The following is a 22,248-nucleotide window of genomic DNA, read 5'->3' as shown; positions in this document are numbered from 1 at the left end:
TGGAGGAGTTCAGCCCCGAGGCTGTGAGCAGCAGGTGTCTTGAGCCCAGCACTATGGCAGGCGCTGGGGATACTCAGGGCAGCTGAGGAAGTGCGTGCCCTCCCCTCAGGAAGCTCAGAGGAGGTAGAGACTGGACTCGAACACATGGCACAGGATACACGTCTACACTCCAGATGCTGAAGGAGTTTTGAAGCCAGGCCCTCCACGAGAGAGACTTGGTGTGCAGAGGGGTGAGGGACAGGGCCAGGCCCTCGCTTCCCAGGCTCTGGTGTGCCTTCCTCCCTCCCCACAAATGCCTCGTGGAGGCTTTGGGTGAAGGGAAGATGGGCCAGAGCCTCCACTCTGCATGGACAGGATCCCTCTGCCCATTCCACCACAGTCACTAACTGCCTTGGTACCCAGGCTGTGGCAGCCACTGCTCCCAAGAGAGGGGACAGACATGATGGTGGAGCCCAGCAAAGCATCATCCTAGGTTCACTTCCCAGGTGAACCACATAGTTCTCCTGGGTACTCATTCCATCATCACCATTGTTATCACGCTCCAGGGGTGCGCCTTGCACGACCCCCACACTATCCTGCCAGGTACTGGTCAGCCTGCCTGGGGGCAGAGCCCCCTGCAGTCCTAGGGTCCCCTGGCCCTGCCCTTGACAAGGCTGTGACATTTAGCCTACCCTGACTTGGGAGCCGACAGCCTCGGCTCCTGTCACCACCTTTGTCGCATCTGCCCAGGCCATCACAGGTATAGCAGACGACAACATGAAGTCTCACATCCAAGAGCACTGGCATGCGATATTTTTTATTCCAGAAAGAACCGAATGATATCAAAGATTGAGAGAGTGGTATATCAAACCCTAACATACCCATTCTCCAGTGTCGACGATTATCAACATGCCACACTTCTTGAAAGAAAAGGGATGGCAAAATACATGATTATGATTTTTTTTATTAGTATTTTCTAAGTAAGGAAGTGTGGAGACGTCACAAGGGACACAGGAACCAGCTGAGAGAGTTAATGGCCAAAGCCAGAACAATGTAAACAATAAAATGAACAACACAGTATGGAACAAAACCCAGAGTATAAAATCAATACTCCTGAGTCCATACTAATAGACACACATGATTGTATAAATAAATGGAGAAAAGACAAATGTCCCACAGAAAAATTCCAAATAATTTATGTAGATGCTCCACCTTCAAGGGTGTGGGGGAGAACTCCATTCCTGTGGCGTGGGCCAGGCACACGGACATCCTACTAAAGAGGACAGTCTGGAAAGGGGAAGACAGACTCTCACAGCAGGGTAACCGGACACACACTGTTCAGCCAGGTGCTCAAGGCTAAGAGCCGTGCGGACACAGCCCCTTGAGGGGATGTGAAGACAGGGCGCCTGCCTCTGGGGCCTTCCTTCCAAAACCCACAGCCCCAGTGTATTGGTTTTCACAGAAATCCCAACTGAGGGACACTACGAAATACCTAACCTCCTCAGAACTGTCAAGGTCATATAAAACAAGAGTCTGAGAAACTGTCGCAACCAAGAGCAGACTAAGGAGGGACTTGACAACTAAATGTAACGAAGTATCATGGATGGGATCCTAGGACAGAAAAGGGAGATCAGGTAAAAACTCCGTTATTTAACTGAACTATGGCCTTGACTTAGTAGTAATGTATTGATACTGGTTCATTCGTGTGGAAATGTTCCATACTAAGACCGTAACCGTAGGGAAACCGGCTTAAGGGGTCTATGGGAACTCTGTCTACTATCCTTGCAATTTGTCCCTCAATCCAAAACTATCCTAAAATAAGGTTTTCTTTCAAAATGTGTTCTTCTTGTTATTTTGCAGGAGTCGTATTTGTGCAGGAGGGGCAGAGGGCAGGGAAGTTTTCCATGAAGCTGGGCTGGCGAGCAGCACTCTGTCCCCGCCTGCCTGGTTGTTCTTGGATGTACCCAAGAAGTGGGAGGGGAACGTCGGCCACCTGGCCTCGTTCTCGGAGCCTCCTGCACCAGCTGGTAGAAAGCAGAGGCGAGGTTATTGCCGGGAAGTGGAAGAGGATGTCCAGGAACCAGTTAGGCGGGCCGGGCCAGGCCAGGGAGGGCAGGCTGTCTTCAGGGCTGCGGTCTGCTCCCAGAAAGATTGACTCACCACGACCTTGCTTGGGAGTCACTCGGTGTCACACTGTGCACTTGGGGTGGCACCCCTGTGGTGCAGGGAGCATTGCTCTATACCAAGGACTTGGCAGAGTGGGAGGTGGCTTAGAAGGGTGAGGTGAGCCTGCTGCTGCTGTTGGCTGTCACTGTCCTCATTCTGTTAAAAGATGGGGACAGGCATTTGTGGTCTCAGTCGTCCAGCCCTGGAGGTAACCCATGTGTGTTTAACTCTGGCCCCCGTTCCCGAGACCACCCATTTCTCCTTCCTTTAAACACCTAGGGGGACGGACACACATGGGCTAGGAGGCAGCGAATATGGGGTCAAGTTCAGACTCCACTATTCATTGGTAACAAACACGGGTGATTCACTGAAGCTCTCTGCCCTGCTTCTACAGCTATAAAATGCAGATAATCCAGCTGCCTCACCCACCTCATGAGGCTGAGTCAAGGATCAAATGAGACAAGGCAGGAGATCAGGAGGAACTCTCGTAGGGGTTATTCTTTGGATGGATGTGGCACAGGTGGTCAGTGCCCTGCAGCAGGTAAGGACTTTGATGCCCCGGGGGCTGATATGGGCTAGAGTTTCATATATTTTAGGATGCTTTTGGTTGCAAGGAATAGTAAATCCAACTCAGGTTGGCTCACGTAGCTGAAAAAGCCAGAGACCAGGCAAGCTGCAGGAGCGATGTGCTCAGGGCTCTGGCCATGTTTCTCAGTAAGTCAGGGAGTCTGTGCGTACTGCTTCTAAGACTGGCTTCCTTCTAGGTAGGAAAATGGTTGTAGGAGTCCCAGACCACACATTCCCTCACAGGAGAAAGGTGCTTTTCCTCCATCATGTAATGTCCAGAGCTTTCTCCCTCTCTGGTCTGTTTCAGGCCATTGCTTGGCCCCGCAGCCATCCGTGAGGCTGGGACAAACCATTTGACTGGCTTCGGCTTGGGTTATTGCCAGATGTGAACAAATTACTGAAGCAAAGAGGGACAGATTAAACCAACTAGCTTAGGCCAGTCGGGGCCTGGACCTGGAGCTAGGAAGGGAATCAGGTCCACACAAGCCTACTGGCCACACAGGTTGGGGGTGGAGGAATGGATGCCGACCATGTCCACCACAGGTTTCCGTCCCAGTAATGATCCGCTGTTGTAGAGAGCAATGGTGATTTGTCTCCTTAGCATCCATGTCCCTCCATTTGGCTACAACCCTGATTTGCATGTGGGGCTTCATTCCTCCCCCATGCTTAAACTATGTGTTTCTGATGGAACCGCATTTCCCACTCATGGGGGTGAAGCATGTGATCAAGACTTAGGTCAGTTAGTGCCCTCTAATCTCCTGGCCACGAGACCGCTTCTCGGAAAGGTACTTGGCTTGATCAAAGCCCATGAAATGCAGTGACACTTGCCAGGAAGGAAGACTGGGCCGGTGCCAGCCTCTCCTCTGCAGAACTTCACCCTAAGAGGAGACACGGCCTGGAGCGATTGCTGCCGCCATTTTACACTCCTATGGAGAGAGCCTGAGAGTAGAGCTGTTACAGAAAGATGGAGAAAGGGGGAGAAATCTACTAAAGCCATACAGCCAGGCTAATTTCTGGACGTCTCTGTGAATCAACACATTTACTCTTCGCTTTAAGCCGCTTGTAAACATGTCTTAAATCATAAAATTCTCCTTCCTGTTCAAAGGCAGCTGAATCCCTGAACAGCACGTGTGGGTGTCTGGAATCTTTGGTACAAACTTTACCGAGCATGCTATCATCTGAGTCTAGCATTACATGGAAAGATGTGGAAGAATGTTGAATGAACACGGATGGGATTTAGCCTAGATCAGGGGGAGGCAAAGTACAGCCCACCTGGCCAAATCTCGCCCACCACCTGTTTTCATAAAGTTTGTGGCTGTTTTGTACTCCAAGGGCAGACTGAAGTTGAGTAGTTGTTTGCAAATCTTAAAATATTTAGTATTTGGGGGCGCTTGGGTGGCTCAGTGGATTAAAGCCTCTGCCTTTGGCTCAGGTCCTGATCCTGGGGTCCTGGGATTAAGCCCCGTATTGGGCTCTCTGCTCAGCAGGAAGCCTGCTTCCCTTTCTCTCTCTCTGCCTACCTGTGATCTCTGTCAAATAAATAAAATCTTTAAAAAATAAATAAAAGAAATAAAAATATTTAGTATTTGACACTTTACAGAGAAAATTTGCTACCCCCTGGTGTAGATGGTAGACTAGTAAAATATTAGCAAATACTTCCGGCCTCAGCTGAAGGCCAGCATTCCCAAATGGATGCTACAGTGAGTCGACCGCCATGACAGACCTCTGTATCATTAACCTCAGGTCTGATTACCAGCATTAGGAAAGCAAGTTTTCATTGAACTGAAGTTAGCCCAGAGAATGAGAGCCATCCCACATCCTTGTTAATATTTGGTCTCTGCATCATTCTGACCACACAGGCCCTAAGAAAGCCTCCAGACATAAAGAACATTCATTTCCCTGTCCCAGACCATGACCCTTCCCTTGGAGTTGGGATGCTCAAGCTACTGGAGAATTCCTGCAGATAGCCCAGTGGCCTCCTTCCACAAGGAGGTAGGATCAGTGGCAAGCTGGTGGGAAGACCAGACAACCTCCTCGCTCTTCACAACAGAATGGCAGCACTGGGATCTGTGCATCTGACATCTGAAGCCAACGGATTCCACTTCTACCAACCATAGAGGGCACTGGGGGCTCTTCCTCCTAAGAAGCTCCTGTCACAAGTCTGGCATAGGAAGTTAACATTAATGAAATAGCCAAGGTCACAGAAGCAGCCACCTTGCCAGGGGTTCCTAGCCTCCATCTCTGCTAAGTTCAATCACCAGGAAGCCGCGTGCTGAGATCTAAGGCTGGTTCTCAAGGGAAGGCCATCGTGGAGCTGTTATTTAATATTATGGCATATGCTTTTGTGTGAAGTCTTCGTGAGAAGGAGCCTTCTTCAAGGAGGACTGCCCTGCCCCCAACACAGTGGCCAGAATCTGACGGGTAGTTTCTAACTCAGAAACGATGCCATGAAGCGAAGGCAGTGTAGAAATATGGTTGGCTTGTACTGTTTTTCAGGGACGTCTGCTTATCTAGGAGGCTCCCCTTCTGCTCACAGGAGAATCTAGCAGGCTGCCCGACTTATATGGGGCTCAAGGTGGGTCTGAAATGCATCCAAGGAGAAAGCTGGAGCTCATCTGGATATAGACATCTGTGGTAGCTTTGTATTTCTTTACTGATGGCCCCCACATTGAATGCAACATCAGTGCCTTCTACTGAAGGAGCTGCATGATACATTTGAGAATTTCTGTCCAGCACTCACTTGAACGCTGTCAAAGTCAGGAAATCCTCCAGACCCAACTGGAAGCAGGGAGTCTCGTGATTATGCCAGTGTAAAGCCCAGAGATAAGAGTGCCAGCAAACGACCCTCTCTTCTCTGGGAGGCACACTTCACCTAACCCTGGGCCAGCACACACCCTCCTGCCTGGGTGTCATAAAGCCAGCTCACACCCAAGCAATCCCTTCCGTCTCTTAACCACACCCATTACTGCAACCCAACCCCTAATACCGTGTGAGGCTCCAGGCATGCGACGGTTTGACCTTTCCTTAAGGTGATGGCCAGCATGCCTCTCCCCACACTGCTTTGTAGCCCAAGCTGTTACCAGGGCAATGACAGCACAGGGACAGGGATTATATTCCAAGAGGAGGACACCCTCTCCTCACCCCTGAAGGAAAGCCAGGTGACCTCAGGACTCTGGCCTGTTAGTGTTCCTGTGGCAGCCCCCTGCCCCTGGTCAGGACGACTACCCCCACCTGTGGCTGAGTGCTTGCCTTAGGACTCGGAGCACAGCAGCACAGCCCCTGCCCAGAGTCAGAGGGAGGAGACAGACACAGACCATGAGACGCGGTGTACAGAGTGCTGGGGAGTAAACCAAATTGCTCTGGGGAGATTGGGAAAGACAAGAGATTCTCTCGCTGTGCGTTAGGTCCACTGTGGCCTCGGCTGGAGGACGTGTCTGAAGGTGGAGCCCCAGCCAGACGCCTGTCTTCGCTCACACGCAGGGTCTGGAACCCTGCATACAGGAGATGGGCGACCTGCGAACAGTCTTCAGTAACTCCCAACACTGGACATTCTTTTTTTTTTTTTTTTTTTTTAAGATTTTATTTATTTACTTGAGAGAGAGAGATCACAAGTAGGCAGAGAGGCAGGCAGAGAGAGAGAGGAGGAAGCAGGACCCCTGCCAAGCAGAGAGCCCGATGCGGGACTCGATCCCAGGACCCTGAGATCATGACCTGAGCCGAAGGCAGTGGCTTAACCCACTGAGCCACCCAGGGACCCCCAACACTGGACATTCTGAGGGAATCTTCTTGGTACCAGTCACAAATGAGAGACATCATTGAAAAGGTCATTCTTTTATTATTTCAAGGAGGTAATACATATAGCCCAATCCGCCAAAGCAATAGGGAATTAGAGGCAGCAAAGGGCGGAGTTTTTGAGAGGGGCCTCATGCTGCATCTCTGAGCGCCTCCCGGCCCACAGTCCGCGGCTGCTTACGGAGGCCAGGTCAGCCACGCGGAGTTTGCTGGGACAGCAACAGTGGACCGATGGCCCAGCTCGACACCCCACTGACTGAAAGCCACAGAGGCCCGGACAGGCTGAGCACATGGGGCGGCCCCCCGCCCCGCCTCAGCCAGGGTTCCTCGGCTCCGGCCTCGGTGGCAGCCAGCCCACGGAGCGCTTCATTTTATGTCTGGGGGCCCAGAGTGGGCAGGACGTGAATATATCCTGAGTCAAATTAAGGTGAAAGACTTAGTAGCATTAATACTTGGGATGAGAGAAGACAACACCATCTCTGAGGAGGCCGGGCTGAGAGTCTGATGGGGAGATGGAAACACGCAGAGGGGTCACTGAGAGGAGGGGTTTTCACATGATGGGGCGGGGGAGGGGTGCGCACTGGGGCTGCTTCCTTGGGTGCAGAACCGAGCTAGAGGTTCATTTCCACTCATAATTGGCTTCCTGGGTCGAAGTCACTGCCCAGGTGGCTGAAGCAAAGCGCCTGTGCACCCATCAGGGGCCCTGGGGAGAGTGGGGCTCGGTTCTCCAGGCAGAGGGGCAGAAAGTCACAACCCCAGGAGACCTTTCTCCCCCACCCCCCGGCTCCCTTTCCCTGCAGCCTTGGGCATCTCATAGTGAAGTCCCACCATGATTTTTTCTAGAGAATTCAGTCTGATGGGACCAAAGCTCCCCTTCCCCCTTGGCACAGAGCACTCATTTCCACCCGCAGGATGGCACCTTCCTGGTGACTTAAGGGTGGTGTACGGGGACAGTGGGGGGTGGGCAGCAGTGACTCATAGATGCCGTTCATTTCAGTACCACTGTCCAGGCTGGAGAGCTGGTGGCGAGGGCTGCTTCTGCCCAGGGCGCATCGCTCCCCAACAACCCAGGCCAGGCCAGAGCCAGGTTCAGGTGCCACGCAGGCTGACAGATTTTTGGTTTGACAGAGGTGGAAAGACTTTTTAAAAAACCACGCCACTATGTTCTCCAAACCCAGAGCCATCAGTTTTGTTTTGTTTGACAGGAAAAGACAAAGGACCACAGCCCCATAGTGGCCAAGGCTTATGCAGCACAGAATGTGGTACGTATCGAAATGTATACACCTTGGTCTGACCGGGGAGGTGGGTGAGCAGAGAGCCATGGGAGCCTTGTCTTCTAGGCAGTGGCGGGCTGTGCTGGTGCCTCATCCTCTCGCTCTTCAAAGCCGGGGACTGGCTTCTGCAGAAAGTGCATGGTGGCCTGGATCACCTTATCTGGTCCGATATTGTACACAGGGTGAGTGGGCTGCTGCAAAGAGAAGGACAGAGGCCAGTTAGCAGCCCCAGTGGTCCCTAGGAATGGGCACAGCCTTGAAGCCGTTAAATTCAATGCACTTGTAAGCATTTATCAGAAGGAGGACTCATCAGAGACACCCAGGGAGATCCACCCACAAGGCCCTGATGTCCAACGACAAGGTATTAGTATAAACATTGAACACTACGTGGGACACAAAGGACTACTATGTAGTCATTTCAAAATAGGTAATGATGGGCAAAGGCTCATGGAGGAAAACGGTATGCACGTTATCCTAAACTTTTCGAAAATGTGCTCATAGATGTGATTTATAGGCAGAAGTCAGACACACATCCAAATAGGAATAGTGATGATTGTTTTAAGTTTTCTTAATTGTAATTTTATATATATTCCAATTATTAAAACAATATTCCAATTATTAAAACAATCACCATGTATTTACATTTGTAATACTGAAAAAGGAACACGACCCTATGATGCAGTAAATGTATCAGGCCATATTTAAATTCTTTTATATTATTCCACTCCCTCACAGAAACCCAAAAGAAACTTTGGGTCTAAGTCAGAGTACAGCTGGGGGCCAGTATTCAGGACTCTTCCATTTGGGGAGAATGAAGAAAAGGAACAGAACTGCAGGAGAAGTTTAAAGGCTTTTTTTTTTTTATGTTTTATTTGTTTATTTTAGAGAGCGAGAGTGAGGCCAGAAGGAAGAAGGAAAGGGAAAGAATCCCAAACAGACTGCACCTTGAGTCCAGAGACCTTTGCAGGGCTTGATCTCATCATCCGAGATCATGACCTGAGCCAAAATCAAAAAGTTCAATGCTCAATGACTGAGCATCCAGGTGCCCTGAGGTTTTAAAACTTCTAAGAGAGAAGACTATGAGTGATTTTATGCCAAAACATATAAAAGTACAGATAAACTCAATAACTCTATAGAGCAATATAATTTTCAAAATCAAGAAGCTCTTTAAAACATATGAATAAATTAAATCAATAAAACAACTGCTTATTCTGCTATCATCACTCTTGTCCCACGATACCAGGCATAGATGGCTCTTCAAGCAAGTGTTATCAACCTACAAGAAACAGATCATCTCTAACCTGTACAAGTGTTCTCAAAGACTTAAAAAAAAAAAAAAAGATGGGGGCGGTGACAGAGAGAGAAGATACCCATCTAATTTTATGAGGCTATGATAGTATCCTGAAATATAAACTGGAAAAAGCAATACAATAAAACAAAAATTTTAGATCAGTTTTTCTTTTGAGTATCATGTAAAAAATCCTAAATAAAAATACTGGCCAAAAAAATACTAGCAAATTGAATCTAGCAATGTATTAAACACACACACACACATACACACACACACTCTCTCTCTCTCTCTCTCTCTCTCTCCTATGGCCAAGAAGGGCTGATCCTGGGAATGTAAGGTTATCATCAGAATATTTATTAACAATAGCATATTGGATTAAAGGAGAAAATCAGGTGCAGAGAAAGCACTCAATAAAATTTAATATTAGAGTATGATTGAAACAAAACAACAACCTAGCAAACCAGGAAGAGAAGGTAAGTAACATCCTTAACCAGATAGGAAGTATTTGTCAAAACCCTCAGGGGTGCCTGGGTGGCTCAGTCATTAAAGTCTGCCTTCGGCTCAGGTCATGATCCCAGGGTCCTGGGGTCCAACCCCACATCAGGCTGCCTGCTCAGCAGAGAGCCTCCCTTTCCCTCTGCCCATCCCTCCGCTTGTGTGCGTGCTCTCTCTCTCTCTCTCTCAAATAAATAAAATCTAAAAAAACACAAAAAAACAAAAAACACAGTAAGGAGCCTACATAATGGTGAAATTATAAACGCCTTCCCATTACAACCGGAAGCAAGATAGGAGCACCCCCTATGACTGTCTCCAGTCAGCACTCTTTGGGGACCTTAGACAGTATCTCAAGGCAGGAAAAAGAAATAAAACTCTTGAGAATCAGAAAGAAAGGGGTGCCTGCGTGGCTCAGTTGGTTGAATGTCCAACTCTTGGTTTCAGCTCAAGTTGTGATTTCAGGGTCATGAGATGGAGCCCCATGTCAGAGTCTACTTGAGAATTTTCTCTCCCTCTCCTTGTGCCCCTCCTCCTACTTGTACTCTCCTCCTACTTGCACTCTAATAAATATCTTAAAAAAAAAAAAAAAAAAGAACCAGAAAGAAAAAGGCAAAATAGTCCTCATTTTAAAATAACACCACATTCTAAGTAGAAAATCCAAGAGATTCTACAAGCTATTACAACTACTAAGTAAGTTTAGCAAGATGGCTAGATACAAGATTAAAATATAAATATCATTTCTGTACTTTAGTAACAACCAGTTATAAAATATAATGGAAGAAAAATCCAATCACAACAGACACAGAAGCTATAAATTTCCTAGGCATAAGTCTAACAAAAGATGTGCTAGTCTTTTATGGAGAAAATGATAAATAAAACACCAGTGAAAGATGTGAAGATACTCTGAAAAATCGTGTTCACAAATGGAAAGCCTCAGAAGTCAGTTCTCTCCCATTAATCTTAAGTCCATTGCAAATTCCCATAAAAATTCCATTATAGTTTTGTGGGACTTGATAAGCTGATCCTAAAATCCACAGGAAAAAGCAAAAGCAAAGAATAGGAAGGCAATTTCGAGTAAAAAGAACAAAGTGGATGGGACTTGCCTACCTGCATTTAAGATTTGCTTAAGACAGTGCAGTAAGACAAAGAGACCAAAGGAACAGAACAGTCACCTCGGATACAGAAACTTGAGTACATGACGTACGGGACACACATCAGTAGGACAGTTATAAACTTCAGTTAGTAGTGCGGCTGGTCAACTGTTCATCCACATGGGAAAAAGAGAAAATTGTATCCAACAGACAAAAATGAATTCCAAGAAAATTAAAAATCTAGAGGGAAAAGCAAAACTTTAGACTGCTTGGAAGAAAAGAGAAGTATGACCTCAGAGTAGGGAAAGATTTCTTAAGTATCCCTCCCCTCCACACCCTCAAAAACCGAAAAGGCAATAACACTGTTCACTATAAAATTAAAAATCTCCTTTTCAAAAGCAAGAAAAAAACCCACAAAAAGTGAAAAGCCAAGTCACGAACTGGAAGAGTCCCTACACACACACCACCAGCAGAGGATTGCTATCAACACACAGGGAACTCCAACAAATGTATGAGAAAGGGGCAAACAATCAAAATCACAAATCCGCAAGAAAGCAGCCGACAGCCAAGTCACGGAAGATACAACACAAATGGTCAATGAGCATCTGTAAAGATGCTTAAGCTTACAAGTAATCATGGAAACGCAGAAATAAAACCGAGGTACCACTTCCCACGTATCAAACGGCAGAACGGAGAAGTCGGACAACAGTGCGACTCCCCTGAGTTCTGCGCGAGCCCCCCTCCGAGGGGGGCGGGAGACGCCGTCTAGTGAAGGTGAAGCGCGTGTTCTCTTCAACCCAGCGAATCTCCCCTAGAGAAACTAACACAAGAAAGTACACAGCGAGTCTGTCTGCAACAGCACCAACTGAAACCATCTTGATGTTAACCAACAGAAGGAAAATTGCAGTCCGTTTGCACCCAGGAATACCGTAGCGTTGTTACAATGGATACACCAGAGCAGCACGTGAACGCAGATAAACGTCCGAGCACAGGGTCGGCAAGAGAAGCAGCGCACGGGACACGGGCGGCAGATCGTGCTCTAAAAAGCAGGAAAGCACACCCTCTCTGTGTTGTTGACGGAGACGGCACAACGACACCGGCAGGCAAGACAAGTGTCAAACTGAGGACAAGGTGATGCTGGGGAGGTGGGTAGTGAGACAAAGGGAAAAGGGTTGTGTGGGAGGCAAATATGGAAAAAACTGTTAAGACTTGAAAAAGCTGAGTGGTGGTTGCTCCGATTTGCTCTGCTTATCAGTGAGGTTGAGCGACTTTCCATCCATCTCTTGGCCATCTGTGTTCTTCTATGGGAGCTATTTTGTGACCGTCTGCATGGACCCCATTGTCAGCTGTGGACACTGTAAGCTGGAGTCACATCCCAGGCTCAGGTCTGGGCTCAGGGGTGTTTCCTTGTGGCTGGGCTGCTCTAGGGCTGGAGGTGGGCTGAACATCTGGCCCTCGTGGGGCTGACAGTTTTAGGGGGCAGCCTACAACTACTTAAACACACACATTACAAATTGTGCTGGGTGATGGGGAGGGCACAAACAGGGCACTGTGGAGGTGCATTTCAGGGAGACTTCGTTTAGAGGTAGTCTGGAAGCTTCTTGAGAGAGCGGCTCTGCCAGCTCTCGCCAGCTCGTGCCAGTGCTGCGTGGCTGCAGATTCCAGAGACTTACTGCCTCTGAGCAGCTCCCTTTGAGGAACTAATGGTTAAGAAGTTTGGGTCCTGAGGCAGGGGGTAAAGGCACAGATCCTCTGTGGCAGACTGGATCCCACCCCCCGACCTGGAAGCCTGAGTTTGCCTTTTGGTAGTTTCCTCCTCGGTCATAAGCTCCTCCGGGAAGGTGTGAATCCAGGAGGGTCTGGGGGGACAGTGTGCTCGCAGGCCCGCACACAGGATATGCGCAGAGGATTCTGCACGGCAAGAGCGGCTGCTCTGCTCTCTTGGTAAGCCCCGTCCTGGGGACCCTGTGGAGAAGAGGTGTCACATCCGCCATCCTGCCTTACCAGGGCATTTTCCGGCACTCCCAAGACCACGTCGTGCAACATGGCTCCACTGCCGAAGTGCTGGGCTATGGACAGGCCACTCAGGCAGTAGCAGGTGTGGTAGAAGTCCCGAGACCTGCAAGGACAAGGTGAGGACAAGCCTCTGAGCAGGGGCTCCTCTGCTCCCCACAGATCCCCGCAGGCGCAGCCTCCCACAAGAGATCCAGACCCAGGACGCACCCCCACGTCCCACTGCCACCCGGCGGCCTTTCTCAAAGCCCCGTCCTTCCGCCCTGGCCCACAGCAGCAACTGTCCCTGTAGGCTTGGCCCCTCCAGGGTCCCTCCTCTTCTTCCCTCTGGTCTTCTGGAAAGGGCTCTCCAGGGTGGCACTGGTGCTAAGTTAATATACTTCTCCGAAAGACTACCAAAATGCCTGGAAATGGGCCACATTCTTCCTGATCAACTGCTCGAGACCAGCCTGGCGCTGGGCCTTCCCCAGCGTGTCAGCAGGGACAGGGTGTATCCAAGCCCAGTAGCCACGGGGACAGGATTTATCTGATTTCCCTTTGCTTTGACTGTGGTGCCTAAAGATATCCAGTGTATGTGGCAATAGTTGTGGTGATTATAATTTCTGTTTACGACACTCAAGGGTTTTAAAATCCTGTATCCTGTTCTATTTAGATCAGTTTAGCTTAAAAAAAAAAAAAAAAAAAAAGGTGGGGGAGGAAAGAAAAGCTATGCACTAGCAATCTGTATGACTTACCGGGGTGGGGTACACGTAAGCATGGGGAAAGGCTGGGCACTGAGGATGCCAGGATGGCACTGGAAGGGGGTGCCCCCACCACGACTAAGCAGCTGGATGCAAAGGGACTCCCCACACCCCACCCCTGGATACCGGACTCTTAAAGGTCAGTAGCTGCTGCCCTCTGCAGAGCCCTGGGTAGGCCTGAGTGGCACACCCACCCTCCCTTCCCCATGGCCCCCTCCCCTGAGAGAGGGCACTCACTTGCCAGGTTTATCCAGAAGCCCCCCCGCGGGGCACTGGCAGCACATGAGGATGTATTCCTGCAGGGCCTGCTGATGGAACATCCAGTGGCTCATGCTGAGGGCAGGGTCGCCTGCAGAAAGGCAGAAGATCAGCGCGGGCCCAGGCCCGGGACACCGCCAGCGTCAAGGACAGTCTTTGTACTTTATTACCCACTGGGGACAGTCAAGTTTTCCCTCTGTTCTTCCTGGATGAATTCTGAAAATTGCATTCTCAGGACACTCAACACTTTCACCCAAGTCCCGTGATATGTCTCTTCTCCTGACCTTTGACTCCAGTCAGAGCAGCAGCACAGAGTGGATGCCGGTCTGAGACCACATCCGTGAAGGTGTGAGCCAACTGCTTCCGCCTTCCAGATCGACACTGATACTGCCCCCTGACTCAGTCCACAAGTCCCTGCTCTTCTTCTTTTTTCAAGATTTTCTTTATTTGGGGGTAAGGAGGGTCAGAGGGAGGAGAGAAAGTCCCAAGCAAACTCTGTGCTGAGTGTGGAGGCCAACACAGGGCTCGATTCCACAACCCTGAGATCATGACCTGAGCCAAAACCAAGAGTTGGGACACTTAACCAACTGCACCAGCCAGGCGCCCTAAACTACTCTGGGCTTCTTAAGATACTTCCTCTAGCACATCGCCGACTCTAACTGGCTAAGAGAACTCTCAACAGGGGTGATGTCTGTCTGTTCCTTCTCTTTTCGAAGCCTGAACTTCATCTATCTCCAAAGGGCATCCTCCAACTTTTCTCTTGGCTCAAAAACTTTTCCTAAGCAGCATTACTAGTAAGTGCCAGGATTCTTGCCTCATCTAATATGGTAGCAGAAGCAGAAACTGGCAATTCTGGTAATAATACTAAACTAGGAACAAGCAACCAAGCTTCCACACTCTGAAGCTCAATCTATATGGTCAGAGAATTCTGTGCGCCATACAGTTATCAGGTGGGGAGGAGAGACAGACTGCCAACAGATGGAAGTTTCCAGAAGCACTTACATGGGAACTGGTTTTTAAAAACTACACACATGCATTCAGTCCTTGGTTAATTTTATACTTTGATCCCTGGGCTACTATAAAGATAGCAATCAGTCTATAAATAGCAATTAAAAGCTAATTTTTCTTTTTTCAGTCTTTTTTTGTTTCTATGCATTTTTCTGTGTAGTTATTATAATTTTGTATTTTGTGTTTCCCATTTAACACTAGAGGCATACATTTTTATAGGCTATAATCATACTGTTGATTTTTCCTTTGTGATTTCTTCCTTAAAGAAGCATATTTAATAGCTACAGGGACTTTGGGGAGGTGATGAAAATTCTCAAACTGATTATGGTCATGGTTGCACAACTCTTGTGATGCCAATAAAAGCCACTGAATTGTATATTTTAAATAAGTGAATTATATGGTTATGTGAATTATATCTCAAGAAAGCTCTTATTTTTTAAAAAAGCAAATGCATTAAAGTTCAGAATAACTGCACTAAGCATATGTACAAAATACACCTTTATTCTATATCCTATAAGAAGTAAAAGACTATTATATTAAGGTAAGCGCTAACCTATCACTAAAATCGTAATCTGAAAAGAAACTGCTATGTTTACTATTAGACAGATTACAGAGTAGGTCCATTACATGCTGTATTATGAAGTCTGCAAGCTCAAAGTTCACAAGCCCGACAAGGAGATTCCCGGAATCCTGGAATTTGCACACAAAATCACAGACGAAGGTGGACAGGACGACAGGGTGCTGACAGGCGTGCAATCAGCCTTCTCAATCCTCCATACCTCTCCCTCACAGTATGAATCCCCATCACCATGTCATTTTGCATCTCAAAGATTCCTTTCCAAAAGTGTTCCCAAACGGAAACTGACAGGCACAGCTACACGTAGCTCAACTTCGCAGGTGGAAAGAAACAGGCCTGCGGTATGCCTCCGAGAACATTCAAGCCACCGGTAACTGCTCACGGGCCTGCCGCTTTCCTACGGCTCCATAGAAACCAAAGAACTCCAATTTGGTCAGCATTTTATATTTTAAAAATCTTAATAATTTGTTCTTCTAGTCAACCACTGTGTTCTACACCCATACAGCAGCGCCCTGCGTGGAGCCGGGGAGGTGGGACTGGGTATGTGCACCGCCGGGGGTCGGCCCCTTGTTACCTCTTTAACTAGCAAGGGGATCATCACCTTAAAAGTGTACTGGGTTGTTTGCTGAGATAAAAGTAGGAATGAACATGTCAGGGAAAAAGCAGGTATGGTACAGAAGAAAAACAATTTCAGTACATGAGTCTCCCTCCCTTCAACTCCCATCCATCTCCCAAAGGTGCCCATTGTTAAAGGGGTTTTGCTCGCCTCCAGGAAAAGCTGTGGGGCTGTCACCCCATGTGCACACAGACCAAACCTCTTACACTTCATGTTGGCTTCTGGAGAGTTTTCCATAGGAGCCCATCGCATGTAACCATGGTATGGAGAAATCGTAATACATTTAACTATTAACCTTTTCTTTTAAAAAAAAAAAAAAAAAGATTTTATTTGTTGGAGAAAGAGAGAGAGCAAGTGGCGAGGAGCAGCGGAGGGAGAGGGAGAAGCAGACTCCCTGCTGAGCGAGGAGCCCAGTGTGGGCCTCGATCCCAGGACCCAACATCATGGACCTGAGCCAAAGGCATATGCTTACCTGCTTAGCCCCTAGTAACCTTTTCATGAGTGGTTGGGTTGTTCGCCATTCCTTTGCTAATATCTCTGCAGGTAAATTCCTGACCATGCACTAGCCCAGTTTAAGTAATTTAAACAAGTCTCCAAACGGCCCTCCAAAAACCGATACAGCTATTTACACCCACACTGACAGTGCAAAACCACCCGTTTTCTCACACTCTCCCCAACACTGGCACCATGTTTTCTCCTCTCTGGCAATCTGACCGTAAAAGCGACCAGTGTCTCACTGATTTGATTTGCACATCTTTCACTATATCTTTTTGTTCCATTTATACACCTGTGGCAGCTACACCGTGGTAGGCGGTGATCCGGTATCAGAGAACAAGTCACTTAGCCTTACTGTTCTTGGTTTCCTCCTCCGTAAAATGGGGTGACAAGACTACCTATTTCACGACATTGTTCTGAGGCCCAAACGAGAAAATCCATGTGAAAGACTGTTGAGTCCCAGGCTGAGCAAGTCTTGGTCACCCGCCGGGGGTGGGGGGGGGGGTGGGGAACGGGACAGTAGCAAAAGCAACACCACCAGGAGCTCCTTCCCTGCCTGTTCTGAATCTCCCTGTTCAAATCCTCTGCCTGGGTTTCAGGGAGGGTCAGCTATTTCTTAGTGATTTGTAAGAGTCTCTCAAAGAAATTAGCCCTTTCTTATTCGTCGTAAATAACTTTTCCCACCTTTTTTCTTGTTTTGCTTATAGAATTTCTCTTCTTTGGTAAAATAACTTTTCTTTATGCAAGAAATGCAAATTAATTCAGAAAATCAGAAGATACAAATAAGAAAAGGAAACGAGTATCACCTGTCATTTCACAACCCAGATACCTTCTAGTAATTTTTAGAGTCAAGTCTTCACTAAAAATGGAATTATAGGGGCACCTGGCTGGCTCAGTCAGTTAAGCATCCAATTCTTAATTTCAGCTCAGGTCATGATCTCAGGGTCATGAGCTCAAGTGCCGCATCAGGCTCCTTACTGAGTATGGAGCTCGCTTCAGATTCTCTCTTTCCCTCTCCCCCACCCCTCATTTGCACTCTCTCTCTCTCTCTTAAAAAAAAAGAAAAATGGAATTACATATACGCTGCTTTGAAATCTTTGCTCATAGTATATTATGAATATCTTTCTACCCATCGTCTCCTTTCGACTCCCAATGTCAGTATTATGCCTCCTGCTCGAGACCCTTCCTTCTTCCTTTCTCACTGCTGCTGAGACATGGGTGAGCTTCAAGCCCAACTCAGGTCTCCTCTCTCGGGCAGTGAAAAAGCTGCAAGGCCCAAGAGTCACAGGCAACCTCTTCCACAGGCAAAGCTCTGAGTGTGATCAGGCCTCCAGACCAGGTGCTACAATAAACAAAATGTCAGCAGGACCCCACCCCCACCCCCTGCCACCCATACTGGCAGGGGGCGCTCCTGCAGCAGCTCTCCCGGATGCTCCTGCAACGCATCACGGCCAGGGGCAGGTCGGTGAAAGGCTGCCCATTATACCAGGGGGTTCACCTCACCAGTTCCAAGTAAAGAAATCATCAAAACCCCAGGCGACTTCTGCTTTGAGAACATTGGACTCTCAGGGATTTCTTGGCTTCTCTATTCCAGCGGTCAAGCCAGAGACAGTGCAGGCTCAAGTCGGGAAAAGGATAATTCTTAATGCCCTGAGATCAGAAGCCCAGGGCCCCAGGCAAGGAATCTCAGGACAGACTACAACTAGAAGAATGGGGAAAATGGGCAGAGTCGGTGCTTTCTTCAAGTCTGTATCCAAAGTGGCCACAACTCAAGTGAAATGAAGAAAGTAAAGAAAAGGGGCTCAGCAGGATGAGCCAAAGAAGATAAAAAGGCACAGGGGGATGGCAAGGCAGTAGCAAAGAATCTCATCTTCCACATTTGAGCAACTAATTACCCAGCTACTAAGTCCAAAGAAAGCCTTCCCTCTGGGCCAAGGGATCTCACTCCAGAATAGATCAGGACCCAGCCGGGCAGCCATGACTTCCCCTCTCCCTGGTTTCCCCAGAAACACCCTGCTCTCACATAAAATTAATAAGAAAGCTGATCTGGGAGTCTGCAGGCAACCTGAGATTTCAAGACATAATAAAGGAAGGCTCCCAGAAGTTTCGCTTGCTCTCTGAGTGCTTTAGTTTGGCAGTCCCATTTGAGATGCCACAGAAACGAACACAGGTCTCTCCACTCCAGGTGGAGGAGGGGCGGGACAAACTTGCATTTAGGACACTTCATTGAATTTAAGATATTTCTAATGGTGGCCTCAACAAAGCTGGTCAGACACAGGCTCTTTTCTGCACAGACTCTGTTTCTCTGCCCCTTTCTGCAAGTGCCTGTTTGGTTACTGTTGTGACCGCAACGTGCACAGCATGGGTTTTCAGTTCCAGTCTGACTGATGCAGAACTCTGCCCTGGAAACTGTGGCTTCACACCCAGCAGAGGTGGCAGTCGCCCCGGGGCCCGGGACATGCACCTAACTCCTGGCCATGGCCAATCTGAAGCAGCCATCGTAATGCAGCTGAACCCTGGAATCGGGTCCTGCTCTGTGCAAAGGCAGGAGGTTCCAAGCCGGGCATCTGTACCCCAGGATAGACAGAGCTCTTTTCTGCCCCCCTAAAAAAGCATGCTGGCCTCCTGACTTGATGAGCAGCCACAGGACATCGCTGGGCCCCCGCCAGCAGCCCGACCCCCACCAACAGCCCCCCAGGCTCACCTTGAGCGTGCAGTGCACGGTGCAGCAGGGGCAGAAGCCCCGCCTGCCAGAAGGAGTAGCAGCCATCCACCAGCTTGTTGCAGCGGCCCTGAAATCCACCTTCGAAGCGCATCTGCCGGCTGGTCACCCATTGCTGAGGAGGACACAGACAAGGGAAAGGCAGTTACAGGCGAAGGTCCCATCTCTTGGCTTCTTGGCACTGGCAGTCCAGTGCGCTGGCTGTTACCTCCTCCCCTCACTGCCGCAGATGCAGAGCGGAGCACTTGAGCTGGACCCCTTCGGGGCAACCAACACTGATCTCGGCTCAGAGCCTAACAGACAATGGACAGTCACCTCTTCCTGGGTTTCAGATGGGTTCTGGGGCTGACAGGATGAAGAGGCCAAGTTGGCCTGTAAGGACACCTGCAAATGTCTCCCTGGAAACAAGGCTTAACTAGGAAACATCAAGCCAAGACCACCAGGGGCTCATTTCTAACCACTTTTCCTGCTGGTAAGTTTATTAGAAGCAGATCAATGGAATTTTGTGCTATGTCTCATCAGATGATTTTAAACTGTCCCTGACTTTGACTTGGCACCTAAAGAAATCCATCCAAAGTTTCTTAGCAAAACACTTGCAGGACTGGAAGCAGAAGCCATTATCCCAACCACCAATGATGGGTCTGTCTGGTCTAGCCTCTCTGCTTCTCCAGGGGAACCTGGCTGCCTAACAGAAGAAAATCTTTCACGCTGACCCTATAAAATGGCTCCTGATGTCACTTGGCAATCACCCATGATGCTGCCCTTCCCCACTTATCTCCAAGTTTCCTAAACAGGCGCTGCTACCAAGATCAAGATAGCCACGGGTTTGGCCTCCAGGAATGAGCAGAACCAACTGGCTGGGCAGATAATGACATCTTCATTTCCCTCCCAGGACACCCACCAGCCACGGACTTTCAGAACTGAACAGTGTGGCATAAGGCATCTCCTCGTCCCTAGGTTCTTGCTAGACGGACTCCTCAAAGGAGCTGCCAAGGACCCCTTTCGGAATGGGGGTGTCCAGCCTGTGTTTCAGTTTGCAGTTGTGGAGTTATTTTTAGATTATATCCCTGTTCAAGGCAACACTCACTCATAACAGTCAAGTCCCAAGTTTTCAGAAGAAAGACATAAAAACTAGATTGCAGGTACAGACTCTAATACGTCCCCACCGAGTTTTCAGTGAGCCCATTAGGGATGATGCTATTTAATGAAAGTAGGTGAAGCATCACTTAAGGAAAGAGAAAACAGGTACTACAATGGGAAGCCCATTCTTCATCTTTACCTTACCCTACAGACTAAGGGTTGATCTTTTTCCCCCCCAGACTAATGGTTTTTAAGTCAGACTAAATAATTTTTCCCAATGCCTAAGTCCATGGGTTTATTCTGTTTCTCTTGGCTATATGGATTCATAAAATCCTTCAGGCATGGGTCCTAGTTCTCCCAAAGCAAACAGAAGGGAGAGAGTGGTTTGGGTAAGAAGGACACTGGCATTTGTTGAGCATCTACTATATGCCAGGCTGGTTTATGGATTTTTCTCTCTTTTAACTTTCAGAGTCCAGAGTGCTAACCTCGCCTTTATGCTTCAAAAAAACCCGTTATCTATACCTTAATGAGGAGGAAAAAAACTGAAGCTAAGACAGACAAATTTCCTAAGGTCACATGGTTAGGAAGTGGTAGAGACAGATCTCAAATCTAGAATACTGCCACTGTAACTGAGGCTTCTGCTAATTATATTCCATATTTCTGCCTGGGAAATGGGACTTCCATATTTCACGCCTTACTGGTGATCAGATTTTTAAATGTCTAACAAACTCAAGGTCTAATGGAAAAAGTTGGCCATTTCAGCATAAACCTTCAAGGAGAGTATGCTACTGGAGGCTTCCTAAGGATGAGGAGAAAATACTGCTGGTCGTGTACAGAGTACAACAGGAACTTCCTTACAAGCTCATGAAGGGTCTCACAACAGTTCCTATGATGAGAGGCTGACATTTGAACTTGGGAAGAGGAGATGAATGTCAGTTGCAGCTGGTCTGCTCTGAGGTCATGGTCGGGAATAAATGCTTCCCAGAAGATGGTGGCACTGGGTGTGTGTATGTTTGTACTCTAGGCTTCGGGTGATAATGTCAATACAATCTGGTGACTCCCTGAAGCTAACCGCTTTCTGAATTCACTCTTAATATCTGTCAGGAACTCAGAGTCCAGACATACATGCTTGGGCTACCTGCTCACGTAGTTACTAGTTGGGGTGAGTGCTGTGTATTATGCAAGTCTGATGAATCACAGACTGTACCCCTGAAACAAATAATATATTATATGTTGTTAATAATAATAATAATAATAATAATGAAAATAAATAAATAAATGTAGTTAATAAATGTTCATATATTGCGGTCCATAACAAAAGCTTGGCCTCCAAAGGCCTGAGAGCCCTTCTCATGACGACGTTTTCTCTTAGGAAATTCTTCCTAAGACACGTGATGTCATCTAAATTTAAGAAACTGAAGCTACAGCCTTGGGAGTATGAGGAAGGTACTCTGGCTCATGCCAGATGTGTGACGGACTCACGAAGGCTATGGAGTTGGCCTAACACACCTCAGAGCAGGAAGATGGAAAGGCAGGAAAAAAGGAGCCAAGACCAAGGAGACGTTCACCCCTCCCACTTTCTTGGAACAGTGCTGAGCCCCCAACAACTGCATTGAAAAGCTTCATTATAGGACATTTAGTCCGTGGGCTCCGGGCAGGAACTCTCAGCCCTTCCCACAGCCAAACAACCCCAAAGCCTGTGGGTTTGAGCAGTCACATCAGGGGGGGCCCTGGGGCCCCAGAGGAAGAGGGGTCAACAGACACTTACCAATAAGCTCTTCAAATTCAAGGAACGTTCCTTCTTGAGGATGACCAGGGCAGCCAGGCCACAGAAAGTGTAGCCGCCATGGGCTTCCATCCCTGGCACCCCACCAATTCCACCTTCCCAATTCTGACACCTAAGGGGAGATTGAGAAGAGCAGGCTGAGTGGTCAGTGTCAACCAACGAGCGTCCAGCTCTAGTGCGGGGCACAAGTGCGGAACCGCCCTGGACCGCAGAGAATAGTTTGCTTTAGGTCACTGCGTGAACTGCCACAGCTGTGAATGGAAAGATGCCAGCTAATTAACTCCTGCAAATGCCTCTC

At 48.3% G+C, this 22,248-nt stretch overlaps 1 protein-coding gene across 1 annotated transcript in view; it reads right to left on the bottom strand.

The window, feature by feature from the left end:
* Positions 1–6,527: 6,527 nt before the first annotated feature.
* The window catches only part of FNTB (farnesyltransferase, CAAX box, beta), a 65,039-nt gene continuing 49,318 nt past the window's right edge, over positions 6,528–22,248 (bottom strand). The window contains exons 8-12 of the mRNA XM_059373401.1: positions 21,933–22,062; positions 19,067–19,199; positions 13,646–13,757; positions 12,660–12,774; positions 6,528–7,972 (exon numbers count right to left, since the gene is read on the bottom strand). Of these exons, the coding sequence (XP_059229384.1) occupies positions 7,841–7,972; positions 12,660–12,774; positions 13,646–13,757; positions 19,067–19,199; positions 21,933–22,062 (622 nt within the window). The 3' untranslated portion in view covers positions 6,528–7,840. The remainder of the gene's footprint in view (positions 7,973–12,659; positions 12,775–13,645; positions 13,758–19,066; positions 19,200–21,932; positions 22,063–22,248) is intronic.

Source organism: Mustela nigripes, chromosome 13 (genome assembly GCF_022355385.1).
Source record: "Mustela nigripes isolate SB6536 chromosome 13, MUSNIG.SB6536, whole genome shotgun sequence".
NCBI classification, from domain to species: Eukaryota; Metazoa; Chordata; class Mammalia; order Carnivora; family Mustelidae; genus Mustela; species Mustela nigripes.
This window is presented reverse-complemented; position numbering and strand designations above follow the sequence as displayed.